We start from the raw sequence: 18,537 nt of genomic DNA, 5'->3' as shown, positions 1-18,537 counted from the left end.
TTTCTCAGAGATCCACGGAGAGGCAACAGCAATGCTGTGTTTGATTTGTGCTCTTTTTTTTCTCCTAAAGTTTACATTCATTCACTTCACTCTCGTGACTTTAGAGGTCTGTGTATAATATTGCGGTGATCCCCTGGTTCAACTGTTATCTAGCAAACACCGGACTGTGCCAGCCGAATATCCAGGCAGAATTATTCCTCGTCTGTTATTCGTTTTTGAAGCCATTATCCGAGCCATTCCGAATAAGGTATTCGGCTTCAGGCACAACCCTAATTATTAGGCCTACATTGCATGTTTTAATCTTACATGCAACATAGATAAGGTCATAGAAAGTAACAGCTCCATGCAATATTGTAATCCTAAAATTCACGTCGTACTTGAAAACTCTTTGTATGCATTATGGTTAATGCATGCTTGAGTAGTCGATTGTTTCCGACTGCGTCGACTAGTGGTTGTAGTCGATCACTCGACTACTCGACTAGTCTGTGCAAGCCCTATTAAAAATATACGTTTTCAAAAATGAACAAATGAGCTTTCGGGCATGGATGTGTGTAATTTGCATTATCATCATGTGTCATCAAGTTATTTTTAATGTTCTTAAGATGTTTAAACATGCTTGATGAAGTTATGTCCCTTTAACTTTAAACTGAAGATAATGACTAATAATAATGAAAATAATGCCTTGCCAACAGTCAGTATTAAATTCTCTCATGACTCTTTTCTAATTTGAGATTTCACTTTTCAGGTGAGGTCAGATAGCATATATGCATAATGTATATGTGGTTTAAAGGGATGATTATAAGAATAAATCTAGGGTCCCAGCAACTCTGATGTGAATGCTTAACAATAACTAGTCAAAATGCCTTTACCTTGTCAGATTCTCCCAATACATGAATGCAGAATTAATTGCAGTCCATATCTGAATTTAATTAGTATATAAATGTAATTTGAAAATAAACTGCATCAAATGTCATTTTTAATGGAAACATTTAATTGTTGAGTTGATGTCAACCAATGGCCATTTTTTCTTCATAATAAAAAAATAAAAGTGAGAAATACCTCTTGGTTTAATTTATTATTGTCTAATGCAGTGACATTCATATATTTAACGTGCTGCTTAAATGTGTACAGTACGCTAAAGCCCCTTACCTCACTCGGACCTTTATTTTGAAAGCCATTACCCTTGTCTGAACACATGAGATGATGCTTGATGGCGATCTTCACAAACCACTGTTCTAAAGAGATACAGAGCAGTTAAATTTTAGTTAACTTCAAGACGTTAAACTGTTTTTGCTCAGTAAGTATGCAGTTGTTAACCATTGCAAGCTATATTTAATGAATTTCGGTGAACGAATTTAGGAGCTTTATTAGTTAGCGAAATATTTTTTATTATCAATAATAAAGTTAAAACGATGGTTGAGATCGATATTGTCAAAAGACAGGTAATGTTAAATCGTATCATGTAATATAGCTGTATTGCGCAAATATGACTTTGGTTTGTCAGCAATTACAGAGTTGGGAGGAGTTTATTTTCATTTCTGGAAGACAAAAACTTTTATCACATGTCGATTTTCCTTTCTTTTAGGTCAGTTCTTCTTTCACTGAGTGATTGGATCACTGTGCAGCAATGTCTTACCTTCCAACTCTCTTCAAATACGTCGACGATCACCAGGACGAGTATGTTGAGGTACTGAGATTATCTTTACTAACGTTATATTGCATTATATCAAATAGCCAAAACTTGGAAAAGGTGTATACTTTTAGCTAAGATAGTTTAGAATTTTTTTTAAAGTTATATATTTATTTATATATTTTCATGGGTGTTATTCAAAACATTTGATGACATGAATATGTTTTCTAATGGAAATGTGAACACCTTGTTACTGAAGCGCCTGGCTCAGTGGGTTGCTGTACAGAGTGTGTCTGCCTGGCCAGACAAACGAGGAGAAATCAAGAAGATGATGGAGATGGCAGCCAAAGACATTGAGAGACTGGGGGGAACTGTGGAGATGGTTGACATCGGCATGCAGAAGGTGTTTCATTTTTCTTAGAAAATCACAGTTAATATGAATCTCCGGTCATGGAATTAGATTTTTTGTTTTGTTTTTTTGATGTCAGGCTTTGGATTTTTTAGTGATAACAGCCTTTAGCTCAAACATCACAGGCTGCTTCCTGCTTGTCATTTTTGTGGTTGACCGTGTGACTGCGTGTGTCACATGCCCTACAGGATTGCAGTTGTGTAGTTATGCTTTTAAATCTGCTCATCTAAGGATCAGTTGAAAGTGAAAGGTTATATGCCTTAATTGGTGGTTCCACCCAATATTTCATCATTTTCCAATGTTGTTCCAAATATGCTATTGTTTTTCTGAGAACTTGTGTAGAGTTGGCTCCTATGTCTTGAGATAATGCAAAAATGTAAAAAGTTGATACACAGACATGATTTAAAATATTTAATGCATCGCCTTTTTCTTGATTTAATTTAGTTGCCATGTGGTGAAGAGATCCCTCTTCCTCCAATAATTCTGGGTAGACTTGGCTCAGACCCAGGCAAGAAGACTGTGTGCATTTACGGGCACTTGGATGTGCAGCCAGCTAACATTGAGGATGGCTGGGACTCACCGCCCTTCACTCTGGTTGAAAGAGATGGTATGAGTGTGCACGCACAAGTCATTGTTTTTTAAATAAGGTGTACAGTAGCGTTCTCTTGGGGTTGAGGAGACTGATGCTAGCATCAATTTATTAATGATGGCTTTGAGTGTATGGAAGAAACCGGTTAAGACCAAATTAGGTCTTCCAATTGATTTGCCTTCTGTGCAATACTCTGCAAGCAGTGTTACCTCCAGATAATATTTCACATTTGATTTGGCTAAAATTAGTCACCACTAGCATTTTTTTTTTGAAAGGTTTTTTTTTTTTTTGGTCCTGCTTGCGTGTGGCTGTTGACACAAAAAAAGGAAGAAATCTCACTGACTCAGCATGTTACATTTGTGTCCCTCCAGCCCAAAGAGATTTCAAGACAAATCCTATTGTCTCTTTTTGCTGAGATAGATCTGACGCTTGAGCGTAGCCTTGTGACCTGTCAGCTGATTCCCATAGGTTTTTTTTTTTTTTTTAAAGCTGGGACAAATGTATATTCTTCTTAAGCAAACAGAAGTGTTCATTTTTGATTTGCACATCATTAAAACTGTTAATATTTATTGTTTTATGTAGCACATTCAGATCTGTCAAATTTACCCCCTTAATCTATTTTCTTTTCTTTTTCTGACAAAATTTCACAACTAGGTTCAAATTTCAAGATTCTCTAAAATGGTCTTTTTTGTGTGTGTGTAGTAATTCACTAGTAATCTATTACAACTGCAATAAAGTTAGAGCTTTTGTTAAATTTATACCAAGGCCATGCATCTGTGAGGGCTTCATATGCACTTTGATATGTTCTGTAAAATGCTTGCTGAATTGAGATTGGTAGATAGAAATGCTTTATGATCATTACAGTTTATGACATTTTATTTGACTGTGGCTCATTTAGGTAAAATGTACGGACGTGGATCTACGGATGATAAAGGCCCTGTGTTAGCCTGGTTCAACATCATTGAGGCCTATCAGAAGATTGGACAGGTGCAAACACTGTACTTTCTTCCCAATGATACCGTCTGCTTACTTATTAAGCCTGTATCACTAGTGCAAAGTCCTCAAGTATTTCAAACAGTACAACATATCAGTGGGTCAAGATGCAAGATGTTTAGCATGCCTGCATTACTTAATCTGGTTAAAGTAACTTTACATTTAAACAATACAGAATGTAAATTAAAAATTGCAGTTGTATGTGCACCTAGTGTGACTGAAACTGAGGTCAACACTGCATATCACTGTGCTCCCCTTATCAAGCCTCAGATTACCTCAGTTTCTCAATCATTATCAGCTGATTGAACGCTCACTGCTTTTAAAGTTCCCTGTTTGCAGACCGCAGAACAGTGCAAAGGTTGTGTTATGATCTTTGATCATCATTTAAAAAGTCTTTTGTCAAGCTAATTTAATTAACTGTAAGCTTAATTGTAATGTTATGCAGTGTTTTTATGATGCATGACAAATAATAATAGAACATTTATCCTTTATGACAAGTTTTAGAATAATAAAATGTTTAGTTTAAGGAAATACACATTTTCACAATTTATAGGAACTGATCTATAGATTTATAAATAAATATATCATTAAAATATATAGATCTATAAATAAATCTATAATTTATTTATGTTAAGTCTGTTATTTGAAGCCTTTCATTTAAAGGAATTTTGCACTAAAAACTAAATGTACTTGATCACAGGAACTGCCCATCAATATAAAGTTCTGCTTTGAGGGAATGGAGGAGTCTGGATCAGAAGGATTGGACGAGCTGGTTTTCTCTCGCAAAGACACTTTCTTTAAGGATGTGGACTACGTCTGCATTTCTGACAACTACTGGCTGGGGAAGACCAAGCCCTGCATTACCTACGGCCTGAGAGGAATCTGCTACTTCTTTGTTGAGGTAGGAGCTATTTTTTTACTTTAATGTCAAAAGAAACTTGAGATTTGTAACAGTGGTATTTCAAGTTAAACTCTTGACTTCACGTGTGAATATACTAACATTATGCATATAGCGGTTATAAAAATAAAAAATGTTCAAATCATGTAATGTTACTTAAACATTCTTTAATGAAAGATCTGATTAACAAGAACAAGTCTTATGTTTCCAGGTGGAGTGCTGTGACAAAGATCTTCACTCTGGCGTGTTTGGAGGATCTGTTCATGAGGCCATGACTGACCTCATAGTTCTGATGGGTGAGACTGATGTCTACATGTTCCTTATGTAGAAGGAGGGTCAGTAGGTTGGTCATAAAAATGTATGACAGGGATTTCCTTGGTTGTTTGATTACACTGGGATATCTGTCTCTTGTTGACCTTCTTAAGCTACATGTCAGTTTAGAGCAGTTGTCAATGATTTCCTCTTGATTAGCTCAACTCGCAATGATGAACCATAATAAATGATTGGTGCTTGTTTATGTGCCATTATTTCTTTGAAATATTTAGGCTCTTTGGTGGATAACAAGGGAAAAATTGGAATACCAGGGATAAACGACCATGTGGCTAAACTGACTGATGAAGAAAAGAAGCTCTACGAAAAGATTGAGTTTGACATGGAAGAATACGCCAAAGATGTTGGAGCATGCAAACTGCTGCATGACACAAAGGTAGACCCCATCTTTTCACATTATATATGTATATGTGTGTATATATATCCCGTATATTTCCCATTTTAGTTTAGCTTCAATTAGTACTAAAATACTAAAGTACCAAAATAACAAAAAAAAAATAAAATAAAATGTAATTCAAAATAACAACAAAATTAATATCAATGTTAGTAAAATAAACTGACTCAAATAGGGGTTTTAATTTATTTAATTTAATTTATTCTAAGCTATTGCAATGATCTTTTTTTTTTTTTTTTATATATATATATAAACAAGCATGTTTCAAAAATTGGTATTTCTAATAATGCTGCCGACATTTATATAAATTCATGTTTTATGCTCCGTTATATGTATATTAAGCCAGATAATATATTGGTTTATTGTGCAGGAGCAAATTCTGATGCATCGTTGGAGATACCCATCCCTTTCTTTGCATGGCATAGAGGGAGCTTTCTCTGAGGCAGGAGCAAAAACTGTCATTCCCCGCAAAGTCATTGGCAAGTTCTCTATCCGCCTGGTGCCTGATATGGATCCCAAAGTGGTGGAGAAACAGGTTTTTATCTTATCCAATCTCAACGATCATCTACATACCTTACAGACATGACAGTTGTGCTACAGACGTGCTTGTGCTCACATGTGCGGCTTCTCTTATAGGTAATTACCCATGTGGAGAAGAAGTTTGCAGAACTGCAAACTCCCAACAAACTGAAAGTGTACATGGGACATGGAGCCAAGGCCTGGGTGTCTGACTTTAACCATCCTCACTACATGGCTGGCAGAAAGGCCATGAAGACTGGTAAGACTCAACTTATGGTATGACTGTAGATAGAAGACTGTTATTCCAGTCTACATTCACATGAAATACCAGAAGTTCACATACAGAAGTGTGATGTAATATCAATTTGAATCTATTTTAGTTTCAGTTTTACTTCCTATTAGGCATGATCTTTTTTTTTAAAGCAACTATTAATTGATATACTGCATATAACTTTTGAAAACTTTTCAATTCTGAAATATCTAGAATAACGGTTTTAATACCCTTTTCTCACAGCATCGATACACTGATACCAGCTGTGCTTTCTCGAACTCTCTTCTCTCTGACAAAGAGCTTGTGTACACCACAGTGTAATGAGAAACATTTATAAACCTGTCGTCCAACGAAATACAGAATGACATATTTTACTTTTGACTGATTTTTCCTTGAAGAGTCTGTCTTGTCAAAGCATCAATGTGACCTATTTCCTTCTCATTCCCTCTAAACACAATTAATTTGTGGTTTAATGTAATTCTGGATCTTTCCCTGATGTTAGTATTTGGCGTGGAGCCTGATATGACCCGTGAGGGAGGAAGTATCCCGGTGACTCTAACCTTCCAAGAAGCAACCGGTCAGAATGTCATGCTGCTGCCTGTCGGTTCTTCTGACGACGGGGCTCACTCCCAAAACGAGAAACTCAACAGGTAATGTTTTACGCATAGCTATGTCTTATTTAGGGGTGGCTGTGAAACTGCAACTGCATATGATAGCAGGTAATCATTGCTCTCATAGGACAATCTTATTTATAAAACCTTCTTCTCGGATAGATGAGCTTGAAAATGTTAATGGGCATGTTTTAAATTTTTTGCCTTGACAGATCCAACTATGTTCAGGGCACCAAGATGTTGGGAGCTTACTTCTATGAAGTATCTCAGCTCAGCTAACCGGAACGTCTGATTCAACGTGACTAGACTGGTGTATTTTTAATTGTCTGAAGATGTGAATGAAGTGCTTGCATAAGGTTACGACCTCTAAAAGAAAGATTTTTTTATTCTGCCAAGGATGGCATACATTGAGGAAATGGTGGGAAATTGTGATAGTATGGATGCCAATGCAGTATCATATGTGTCATGTAAAAACAACAATCGCTCTTTGCTGCTAGATTTCTCAGTATATAGTCATTTTCAGGGTACAATATGTATTTCCACCCATCTCTCTATAAGGATCCATCAAGAAAGTGTTTTGAGAGGACTGGTGATGAATACAGTTTAGACCAAATAAGCATACATTGTCGTTTCAGTCTTATATATACCTTGCCCTGCTGTAGCACTAGTCTGTCTCCCAGTGTCTTAATATCCCATTTCAGATGGAGTTATCTCAGAAGAATTACTTTTGAGTGAACTGTCCCTTTAATATGGAATATAACAATCTGCTATCTGGTGTAATCTGTTTACATATAACAAATGCACTCCTATAATAAAATGCAAATTATCTCCTTAAAATTCAGCTTTTATTACATTTGATTTGAGTTTTTACTGTCATTCACTAAATGTAGACTTTATTAATTTGTATAGAATTGGTTGGAAAATGAAAACAATACTGGCCTGTGAGCAATGTTTTTTTTTTACAAACCCTCAAATGGTGATGTTTCATCCTGAAAATGATTTTTCACTTTCAACTTCTGTGTTCATTTTGATTGGGCTTTTAATGATTTGAGAATGTGCCAAAGATCATCTTGCGTCTCAGTGGAAGCAAGGAAATCTGACCTTCTGTTCCAACAAAAGTATACATAGTCAATGTCACAAATTTGCATATTTGTTTAGGGAGCAAGGAACAGTAAAGAATATCACACAATATTATGACAATTTAAAATAAATCTTTTGTAGCATTATATATTTCTCTGCTGTCACTTTTGATCAACTTAATGCAACCTTGCTGGATTAAAATAGTGTGTGTGTGTGTGTGTATATATATATATATATATATAATATATATATATATATATATATATATAATATATTAGTAATACTGTATATATAAATTGCATCAACAGTGACAGCAGAGACATTTATAATGCTACAAAATATTGTCAATTGTAATATTCACAATATAACAATTTTTACTGATCAAACATTAAAAAGTATTTTTTTAAATTTTTCTTAATTTTTTTCTCACATGACTTATGAGTCATTGAATTTAAAATAGCTGCATCCAATATATATATCTGGACCAATCTATAGTTAAAATCATTGTAAAATGCTTTTTTATGCAGCTGGCCACCTCATTTGATTTCTTGTTTGAGTAAATATAAACTCATACACATCTGAAAAACAAATCTAAACACTTTAGTTAGATGACATCCTTTACTCATCCTTCTATTTTACAATGGTGCGTGCTGATGTCTGATGCTCACAGGTCGACTGACAGCACACCGGCAGCTCTGCCCTCTATGAGCGGTAGGTCACATTTATCCCGTACCTCCTCCGTTATAGCCCCAGGAACGGTGCAGCCACAGCCAGGCGAGGTAACGTTAGATGAATCCAAATGGACAAACTTGTCTGGTGGCGCTATTTTCCCATGACACCCAGTCTCTAAATGTGACCAGACAGCCTATCTGCCCTTAAGAATGTTTTTTACGTCTCTCCCTCTCTTCTGCTTGTGTTCGGAACAGTTTCAGTCCATCTGACTTTTTTTTTTTTAACACACCATGTTGAAGTGCACATCGGTTTTGTGAGAGATCTTGGCCTGTGGCAATGGCTGTCAGTAGGAAGAGTTGCAGAGCAGGAGAATTTGAATACGGAACTGTTTACCAGGCCTCGCTGTAAGGAGCAGAGTCATATTTCATCAGGTCTTGTTCAAGAATATCAGACCTCTCAGCAAACACAGGTTGTCCTGTCTGTGATCTAAATTTGGCCATGAAAAGGAATTGCTGGTTTGATGTTTGACAAGGTTCGAATGCATTGTTGAGCTTAATAATGCAGAAAATGATCAGTCGTTGCAAGCTTGTACCAATGCAATACTTGACCCTAGTTGTTTCCTTGTAGAAGCATCAACCTTTTTTCGCCGCCTTTTAGTAGACAAAAGTAAGCTAACATAGTTATGTACTAGCTCATTGTTTATATTCACTCCCAGGCCCAATAAATAGTCTATTTTGTGGATTTCTTGTGAGTGTCAAGTAGTTGTTTTTTCTGATTTTTGCCACTAGATGGCGACAGATGCTTATGTTATTTTCAGAATCCATGCATGCGGTTTTCAGTTTAACAACCAGGTTCCATACACGCTGTGCGTGCATTTAAATTTGAAGCGCTTCTTAAACCATATTATTATTATTATTATAATTATTATTTTAAATAAATTAAAATCTAGTGTCAAAATATCTCGTCTTAACTACTGTAAAGTGTAAGGAAACGAATATCAAAATTATAAGTGTAAGAATATTTCAGAATCGTGCCATATTCAGATTAGTTTGTTTATAACAGTTGTGGCGAATATCACGAGACCACACTTGGTTTTTAGTATAACCGTTAATGATATTTATTCATTCAAACACTGTAGTGGCCGTAGCATTTTGTTTTAAATTATGCTTAGCAGGAAAAGCCATTGGCTTTGTGGTTGTTCCAAACTTCTGAGTGATGGTTTCTGCTGACATAACGATAAATCCTTCAAATCCGCCCGAACATTTTTTAGGTAAATCGTTCATATTTAATGTGCCATTTAAACACGACAAATGCTGTATGAATATATGTGTTTATATATATTTTTTACAGTCTATGGTTTATAGTCTATTCAGAGTTGAATCGTAAATGCCTTTTCAATTATAATTCAGTTTCTGAATTTGAATGTAGCTAACAGGATTCCAATTCGAATTTTAATGTAAGGAAATCATATGAAAATTAAGTGAAATTTAAGGCAATTTCGCCAAGACAGACTTAGAATTTTTGCTTGGTATAAACATTTAAAAAACCTTGAGGACAGAAAGACAGACAGACAACTATAGAAGTAATTCGAATTAAGTTAATTCTAATAAATTATTGTAGTTGTATAGTGAATAAGAATGCCTAAACCCTTCATTTCCCAGAATGCATTACTACAGTATACTGAATTTCTTTAAATTACAATTCATCAATTTCCTATTCCTGACATTAGGATTTACATATTATTTTAGTAACTTCCTGTCAGTTTTTTTACAACCCTGGTAGTAGCAATCATGTAGCATTTGTACATTTACCAAAGTATTGTTTATAATGCCAACCAATTTCATTGTATTTTCCCATGTTAAACCTCAAACATGTAGACCCATGCTACACCGTGTTTTTGTCTATCGAACATGAGATGTGCGGAAAAGAAGAGACAGTAAATCAGGATCGGTCTCACCTGCAGCCAGCCTCCATAAAACTGAAGGAGGGAGTTGAGCTCCACTAGTTTTATGAGGTCTGGCTCATTACCAGATTACATTAGCTTGTCTCTCTTACACATTAATAAAAAAATCTTAATCTTTAAAAGTTTTCAGCAGTGTTTGCCCTTTTCCTTTCAGTGAAGTCAAACATTTCCTGCCTATAAAGCCCCGTCTTGCTGATGGAAAGAAGCCAGGGCATGTGTCCGTGTTTACCTCACAGGCACCGGGTCGCATGCTCCTTTCACGCTGATGTCAGATTGGCACGACACATGGTAAGCACTTAAGTAAGTCGCCTCACTTTTGAGCTCCTTCTTTACACTGTATCAAATTTATATGGACATACCGTCCGGCATCTGTATCTCCTTGATGTCTCTCTCTCATGTGTTGTCAGTTGCAGCATGCCTCGTAGCACGACTCATTTCAGATTTTTTCAGTTCTCTAAAGCCGTTGATCAGCATACTAAATGATGATTTCTGAACAGTCTAACACTCTCCTAACACTCTAATACAATTAGGCCAAGACAGCTCGCCTGGTTATGTTTAATGGGGATGACATCAGAGGAGATAGCAGAGAATGAATAAGTCATTCTTGGTCTCATTTCAAATGTGAAAGATTCATACCAGTAATTTAGATGACAGTATTAATTTAACATGACACTGCATTAATGGTCGATTTTAGATTCACAGAACTCATTTAAGTGGAATGGACTTCCTTAATTTGATGAGATGTGATGGCAGCGCGATGCCACCTCTCTTTCCATCTCTCTCTCCCTGCGGCATGGCAAGCACACACACATGCACAGATATAAACCAAGTTTTAGCTGGTGTCCTCAACACGCGTGGTATCTGGGTGAGCGTGTGTGTCTGCATGTGTTTTGAAACGAGCACACTTTTTTGCATTGATGGTTGCTGGCTTTTGAGTGAATATTTCTATTCGGAGGTTAAGGCACTCAAATTTGATGTATTTAGATGGCATCTGTAACTAAAACACACATCTACATCACTATAATTTGAAAAGATCGTACTGCATCCGAATTTTAAATTTGGCTAATATATAAATAAATGCAAATATACACAATCCTTTAGAAATCATTTTAATATGCTGATTTGGTTCTCAAGAAACATGTCTCATTATTATCATCAATGTTGAAGACTGTTGTCTTGCTTAATGTTTATGTGGAATAGATTTCTGTAGGATTGTTTGATGAATATAAAGTTCAAAAGAACACTATTTATTCGAAATGTATTTTTTGCCGTTATCGTCACTTTTGATCAATTTAATACATCCTTGTTAAATAAAATTGTGTTTCTTTTTTGAATTCATTGTGACCCCAAACCTTTGATCTAGTGTGTGTGTGTTTGCGTTTATGTATAATCAAATTATTCAAAAATCTAATTATTTAAAATGCATTAAGATCCATTCTGATCTTTGCACGAGATATATCAGCCTAGCGTGAACGTAACATTATGTTTTTACATTATTTCATATACATTTTGTTATTCTACACAATAATAAAAGTATTTAAATCACTTGGTATGAATTTAATGGGGTCCAACTATATAAGAGCATCAATGAAAATGCTTGTACTGTGAATAACTAAATAAATAGATGATTTTTTTTTATTTCAAATGGAAATTTCCCATGTTATTCAGCCTGATTTGTGATCCCATATACTTATTTAGTCAGTGTTTGATTTGGTCAGAACTTCATTTAAACTGTTTCAAAATGCTAAAACCTATTTCCAATTTTCAAAGTGGTCTCAGACTTTTGGTTGTCACAGTCTCTATGTACACAGACAGTTGCTTTCCCAAAATCCCACAGCACTCTGCTTTTCTGCAACATTCCTTGTCTTATTTTAACTCGCTCCTTTGTACGTGACTGATGATTTTCTGGGACCGTCGTCTCCTGGTTGGTTGCGGATGCCACAGGTTGATGAAAAAGTTAGGCGTGTTATTGTCTGAGCTGTTGAGTCCCCAATGTGGCCGTGTGTCTCAAAGGCTTCTTAATGACTGGACTCTCCTGCACTCTGCCTCTCTGATGGATGGCAGGCAGGGACGGCCTCTCTTTCATCCCGACAGCCTGACTCGTCTGATTTATTAATGACAATAATTAGGAGTAAACCTCTCTGCAACCAAACCCAGAGTGATTAGCACAGTAACGATGGCGGGGAGGGGTTGTGGATATGGCGATCTGATTAATGTCGGCCATTTTGACCTTTCTGAGCCGGGCTTCTCTGCAGTCTGGGGAGAGATGAGGAGAGAGAGGGCGGCTATCTGTGGTGTCCACTCACAATTAGGTGCTGAATGAATTAGAATGCAAAATGTACCACTCGGGTCATTAGCTGTGCTGTTCACGACATGCTTATTCTATTGGAACGAATCCGCTGGTGAGCTTCTATGTTATTTATATATGACAAAATGGCACTGGTCACTTTATTCAAGACGTTTTTTTCCAGATTCTCGTTCCAGCGGTGTGGTTTATAATTAGATTCAATCTTGTTTTTCTCAGAACGATCTGAATAAATCTCATCTCACCTGCATCTTGCTCTCAGAATCAGTCTAAAGTGGGAAAACACCACTGAATTCTACTCCTCGATTACCCTTTAGTCACGTAGCAGTAGCAGACCCTTCTATTTACCTGTTTGAAAACACAAATCATCTCTGGAGATAGACACGGGCGCGTTGATAACACGCAGACTCTGTGTGACATTTGATTAACGAATGTAAATGAAGGTCAAGAGTCATTTTGTGTGGCCATCTTCCCTTTGCCGGGCTCTGACAATGAAATCTTTGCAGACACCGGCACCAGTAATGGCCACATTTAAACCGCAGTCGTTTAAGAGCTTGTACCCGGTACAGATGCATGTAATGGAGTTGGTCGGAAAGGTCAGAGTCTTTATCTGGGTCAGATTGGAGTCAGTGAAGTCGGAAGCCAGTGAATGGGAGACAGGGGAGATCAAAGTAAAAGCCATGTCAAGTAGTGCTGGTGAGCGATCGAGGAGCTGCACTTCGACGTCCCACTTCGGGATCGGTTTCATCTTCCGGTTCACTGCGGTTAAGAGATGGGCGACTGATTCGGGATCAGTGATTTGTCAAAGCACGAATGATTGTATGTGTATGTTTAACGTTTTCTGTGACCGGAAGAATTACTTACTTCTTCTGTAAAACACAAAATAATTTTGAACAAAAGTATCTTTTTGTTCACTCAGTGAAAGGGAATGGGGTCCACTGCCAGTCCAACTGAATGGACAAAAACAGAATTTTTCTAAAAATGCTTTTTGTATTGTGCAAAGAAGAGAAAGTCCTTAAAGACCTTTAATTTACACTAATAATGTATAATTGTCTTTGCATTATTTAAGAATTTCTGAAACCAAGAGATATTTATTGTAATGTGCACAAAAACCTTTCTGATTTAATAAATTTTTTTTTTGGAATATGTCAATAATAAATGTGATGAAGGACACCTGTGTGAACTTTTAATTTAAAATTCATTGCCAAAACATTCAATTTGAAAACTTTCTTTTTTATTTAGTTTTTTTTTTTTAACTGAATACAGTGAATAAATACATTTAGGTGTCTAGATACGTAATGTCCCTGCTCAGTGCTGTTGGCAAGTAGCGGAAACACTTTACCTCAGTAGTTTTGCTCAGTTCCAACTGGAAACGAAGTTGAAATCAAGGCTGATCTTCTTGTCAATGAGTTCGCTACGTTTGAAAAACACTCTCTCCATGTAGGTCATGTGATGAAACTTCTCGTCCCTCTCAGCTCTCCACTGCCCAAGTCTAATTTGTCCTCATTAAAAGTCCCCCTGCCTCGTGTTATTATTTTCCTGCCCCATCTCCTAAAACACAGGGAACTGATTGAACGTGGGGTAAAGTCGGTCATCATGACATGACCTGCAGAAACAGCAGAAAGAGTGCGACGGCTGACCCCGGCAAACTGCCTGCTTGCACATATTGCACAATCCTTCATATTTAATGGGGAAACACGAGCCTGTGATTTTGTCTGCATTCTCTCTAGTGTCTGCTGCTCGGGGTGGAGTGAAGCCACTTAATGAGAATCCCCTGTTCTCCTCCATCATTTTTAAACAGGCAGTGCACTCAGCAGCCTTGCCTTCCCTCTGAGGACCCCCGCACCTGCCCCCACTTCCCCAACATGCTGTGCTCGTTTTTGTAAGCGCTAAATTATGTATCAGCTCCTTAAATGCTGTGAAACATTGGTTTAATATGGAGTAAACTTGTTTTCCATAATTCCACACTCAAATTAGGCCAGGATACTTAACTTTGTTGGAAGCCGTCGATTTGCTTATTTTGTCTTTTAGAGACATTTACATCAGACAGCAACACAAGGAAGTGCAATTATTGCACTTTTTTTTTCTTACGTTATCCTTTATCATTTATATGGTAATAAAGTCTTACGGAGTTCATAAGAGGATGGATGGGGAAACAGAGTCTGTTGCTTGATCTTCCACTTGGCGTTTCCTCATTTAGATTAAACTCCGACATCAGTAACGCTTTACCCCCAACAATAATGTCCCTCCGTTGGCGCATGAGGCCTGTCCCTGACAGCAAACCGACATCTTGACTCGCCTCATCCCGTCGCAGCCAGCTCTTAACACAACTGCTATTGTTAAACATCCTCCGCAGCCGTAATATCTTCTAATCCTCAAATAGAGTGGAGTTAAAACTACAAGCTCCAAACTATTTTTACTTGCCTCACTAGTTGTGGCAGATGAGAAGGGATCTCTGTGTAGATGATTATATTGTCATCCCCTGATCTTTACTTCTGGAGTAATTGTAAATCATTGCTTCATGGCACGTCAGAGGTTGTCGGTAGCAGGCAATTAAATGGCACAATATAATAGAGCAAATTATTGCCTGTCAGATTTTGAACAACACAGTTGGTATTTGAATTACACTTAATCATTACATGCATTAGAAAGCTCATTGGAATCCTGCTTAGGACTGAACATGAGCCATTGCATTATTTAAACCTCTAATTGTGAAAGCCATTTATTTGTGGTTACTGTACAACAAAAAGAGTCTCACCAAGCGGGCCAGCTTTAAAAGCTCGATATATCCAAATCAATGTCTTCAGACACATAAACCCAATTGGCCAAAATGGGCAATTTCACCGGGGTGGAGAAACATTTAGCCATGCAAAGTGTTTTGTAATTTCAGACTGCGAGGATGCATATTAAATATTTACTTTTAGCCAGGCCCAAGCCAGGTCCCCTTTTTGCATAATTCATTAGGCAAAACAGATGAGGTTATAATTTGTCTAGACGCCACGTATCTGTTTCTCAGGGCTTTCACGGCCCTGCCTGCTTGCACCCCGGAACCCACAACCAAATTCTTCAATATTTGAAGCGGTCGATGACAAAGCGGCAAAATTGTGTAACGCAAATCGTTAAATTTACACCGAAGTTTGTGGTGGCTTTTAATAAGGAAATACTTGATCTGAGCGCAGATAATCCGTATAAAGGTTTCCTGGTACCGCTAATTATTGGTAGCATATTCTACATATTCCTTCACACAATATGCCACAAGGGCCAGAACAGACACCCGGTATTAACAAGACTTAAGTACTGTTGTCATGGCCGTGCCGCCAGCTCATAGATTGTAATTATTGGTTAGCACTATACTCTGATGCTTATGGGTTGAATAACAATATTAAGAAGCGGCGTGATGTTAAACAGGATATCAGTTTTACAGGTCTGTGTAAATATGCCACTGCTTTTGTTTTGTATGGAAAGTCGATGAAAGTTCATTTGTCGCAGGGGTCCTTGATCGCTCCGGTGTGGCGTATTGAGATCTTTTTCGGAGCCCTTCCTGTTGTTGTCAAGCCATCTCTGCCCTGTCTGTCATATCATATCAGCTCGCCACTCCCACCCCGTTTAAAGTACCGCTTTGGCTCATGTTACTCCAGAAGTCAGTTCCTCCAGAAACATCTGTTTCTTTTCAGAGGGAGGAGAGACAAATAGGCCCATTGTCACCCCTGTATCTGTACTCATATCGAGTCCTTTGGCTTTTCGGACAGGTTGGAATTATCGAGGGAGGGTGAAAGGCAAATAGCCCTATAGCTCAATCACCATTGTTTGGAATCAGTCAGTGGTAATATTAGTGTTGCCCAGAACACAATTACTCAATAGTGGCGTCTTTAACGTCGTCTTGAATTTATCCTCTTGACAGATCTGGAGACTGATAATTTAATGCAAGTTATGATTAAAATCCCCTTACTGTCAAGCCCTTTGGAACAAATAACAAATACCTCTGTTTGGAAAAATGACAGTTTTAAAAATAAATGAAATTACACGTTAGAGACGGCGCGGGGAGGGGCACACGGGAATTTATTGAGCTGCGAGACGTTGTGCGGGAGATTTAGGATTCGTGCTCGGGAGGGGGGCGGGAGAAGTTAATGACTGATTAACAACAGCAATTAAAAGATGAGGAAAAGGTATATAATTAAAATGGAAGTTCTTGCTTGTCAAGTGCACGCGTGTCATCCATTGTGCGGCTTGTTGAAAAGCCGGAGGAAAAAGAAACCGGTACTTAATTCCAGGCTTTGGCATCGAGGAAGGGCGTTGATCGCGTGCCCGCGGACGCTTCTCTGAAGGCTGTAACTCAGCTGAAAGTGAGGCCGTGTCATTAGAAGTTCAAAGCCGTGCATCTTGTGTTGACAGTCATCGGCAGCGAATATTTGGCAGTCAGGAGTAATTTCACTTAATTAATGGGATGCATATTTGATGGGGGGAATGAAATATTCAAGCTCAGCAAAGTGGAAAAAAGGAAAGATTTAGTGCGGAGTAAAAAGGTGGAGGGATGTAATTTGTGCATTCACTTCAGAGCCTAACGGGGAATAGAGATAGAAAGATGCAAGGAGGTGAGGAGGAAATATGTGAGGAAATTCACAAGATAAACAGCGCAAAAGATAAAACGCAGAGGAAATGGGTACGGCAGAGAAGAATGGAAAAAGAAAAATGGGAAGAGTGCGTGTTGCTGCGAATATGAACTCTTCTCTTCATCTGGTTACAGAAGTAAACAAGCATGCAAGACTTTGATTTGATTGCAAACAGTAAGAACATGGCATGTTAGCAGCTCAAGCTGACATATCCCCCCTTTTTTTGTAGCATGCACATGCAACTGACTTCTTATACATGATGATCTCCCATAAACAGAAGACATCACCAGAATACAATAAACGGACTACATTTAAAATATATATATACATATATTATCAATAGAAAACGTGTGTTCAATGCAGATGCATACATACTTTCAGCTTTATGCATTTATTTCGATGGACTTGAGTCTGTTAAACACACACACACACACACACAAGGAATATGAAGACAAAAATACAAAAATACCGCTTTCTGCTTCTTGTATCATATGTGCTTTTGAGTACTATTTTTGTCCCCAGACATATTCCTCATTATTGTATAATTTTTTAACTAAGTACTATTTAATTAAATGATTAAATGTATAATTATTACTATTAAGTAGTGATCTATACATTATTTTTTTATTATTATTATTATTCATAATAATAATGATAATCTATTCAATGCTTTAATAAATTTGTTTGCATTTTTACGTTTTTAATTTCAGATCAAATTAAATCTATATTTTTCATTATAAATCAGTTTAATAATACATTTTGATTTGATTTTATTATACTACATTTTGATTATTCTTCATTATGCTACCTATTACTAAAAGGATATACTAAAGGCTCTTATTTATCGTCATTGTTTTTAAAGAAACATTTAATTGCCACAGTCCTCTGTGTGTTCCGTTTCAAATGCTGCCCGCCACATTTCGAGGAACAGCGAAGAAGGGAAATGGAGAGCTCCCTACTAATGACTTGAGGGCTTTCTGCTTATTGTGTGTTCAAAAGCCAATGAGCTAATGTGTAGCACCCAGCCAGCAGAGTTCCACTGCTCTCTCAACCCATGAGACTCCGTGGGCTGGGATAATTGGCCAAGGCTTGTCTTTCCTTTTTTTAATTGAGACTCGTTATTTACATGAATTTAAGTTCTTTGCTCGAAACATTAAGGCAAAGAACATCTTTCAAGAATGCAGCTAATTGAAGTTTTCCCCCCTTCTTTCTGTATGTCAGGGCAGAACAAGAAACTGAAATAAATGATAAGGCAAGGAGATG

The 18,537-nt window shown here is 37.2% G+C and overlaps 1 protein-coding gene and 1 long non-coding RNA gene across 5 annotated transcripts in view; both read left to right on the top strand.

Moving 5' to 3' along the window:
* The first annotated feature begins 1,178 nt into the window (after positions 1-1,178).
* On the top strand, positions 1,179-7,029 carry LOC132145226 (cytosolic non-specific dipeptidase-like). The gene is made up of 12 exons (XM_059556066.1): positions 1,179-1,297; positions 1,586-1,687; positions 1,890-2,033; positions 2,484-2,646; positions 3,527-3,615; positions 4,322-4,522; positions 4,731-4,815; positions 5,065-5,225; positions 5,614-5,778; positions 5,880-6,021; positions 6,536-6,683; positions 6,857-7,029. Exons 2-12 carry the CDS (start codon positions 1,628-1,630, stop codon positions 6,921-6,923), a joined length of 1,425 nt encoding a protein of 474 aa, XP_059412049.1. The 5' UTR covers positions 1,179-1,297; positions 1,586-1,627; the 3' UTR covers positions 6,924-7,029.
* A 1,338-nt stretch (positions 7,030-8,367) lies between these two features.
* The window catches only part of LOC132144700 (uncharacterized), a 43,205-nt gene continuing 33,035 nt past the window's right edge, over positions 8,368-18,537 (top strand). Inside the window, exons 1-2 of one of the 4 annotated variants that reach the window (XR_009434386.1) lie at positions 8,368-8,435; positions 10,514-10,647. This is a non-coding gene — a long non-coding RNA (uncharacterized LOC132144700). Of the gene's footprint in view, positions 8,436-8,639; positions 8,801-9,497; positions 9,667-10,289; positions 10,411-10,513; positions 10,648-18,537 lie in introns of those variants that run through there. The other 3 variants (XR_009434385.1, XR_009434387.1, XR_009434384.1) reach the window with 3 other exon arrangements.

Source organism: Carassius carassius, chromosome 8 (assembly GCF_963082965.1).
Source record: "Carassius carassius chromosome 8, fCarCar2.1, whole genome shotgun sequence".
Classification (NCBI taxonomy): Eukaryota; Metazoa; Chordata; class Actinopteri; order Cypriniformes; family Cyprinidae; genus Carassius; species Carassius carassius.
This window is presented reverse-complemented; position numbering and strand designations above follow the sequence as displayed.

Bases quoted from the DNA above. Each gene is read 5' to 3' on its own strand.
- LOC132145226 (XM_059556066.1), top strand. From the start codon at position 1,628: ATGTCTTACCTTCCAACTCTCTTCAAATACGTCGACGATCACCAGGAC. The intron at 1,688-1,889 runs GTACTGAGATTA...TTGTTACTGAAG, and splicing joins ACCAGGACGAGTATGTTGAG to CGCCTGGCTCAGTGGGTTGC. The intron at 3,616-4,321 runs GTGCAAACACTG...ACTTGATCACAG, and splicing joins CCTATCAGAAGATTGGACAG to GAACTGCCCATCAATATAAA.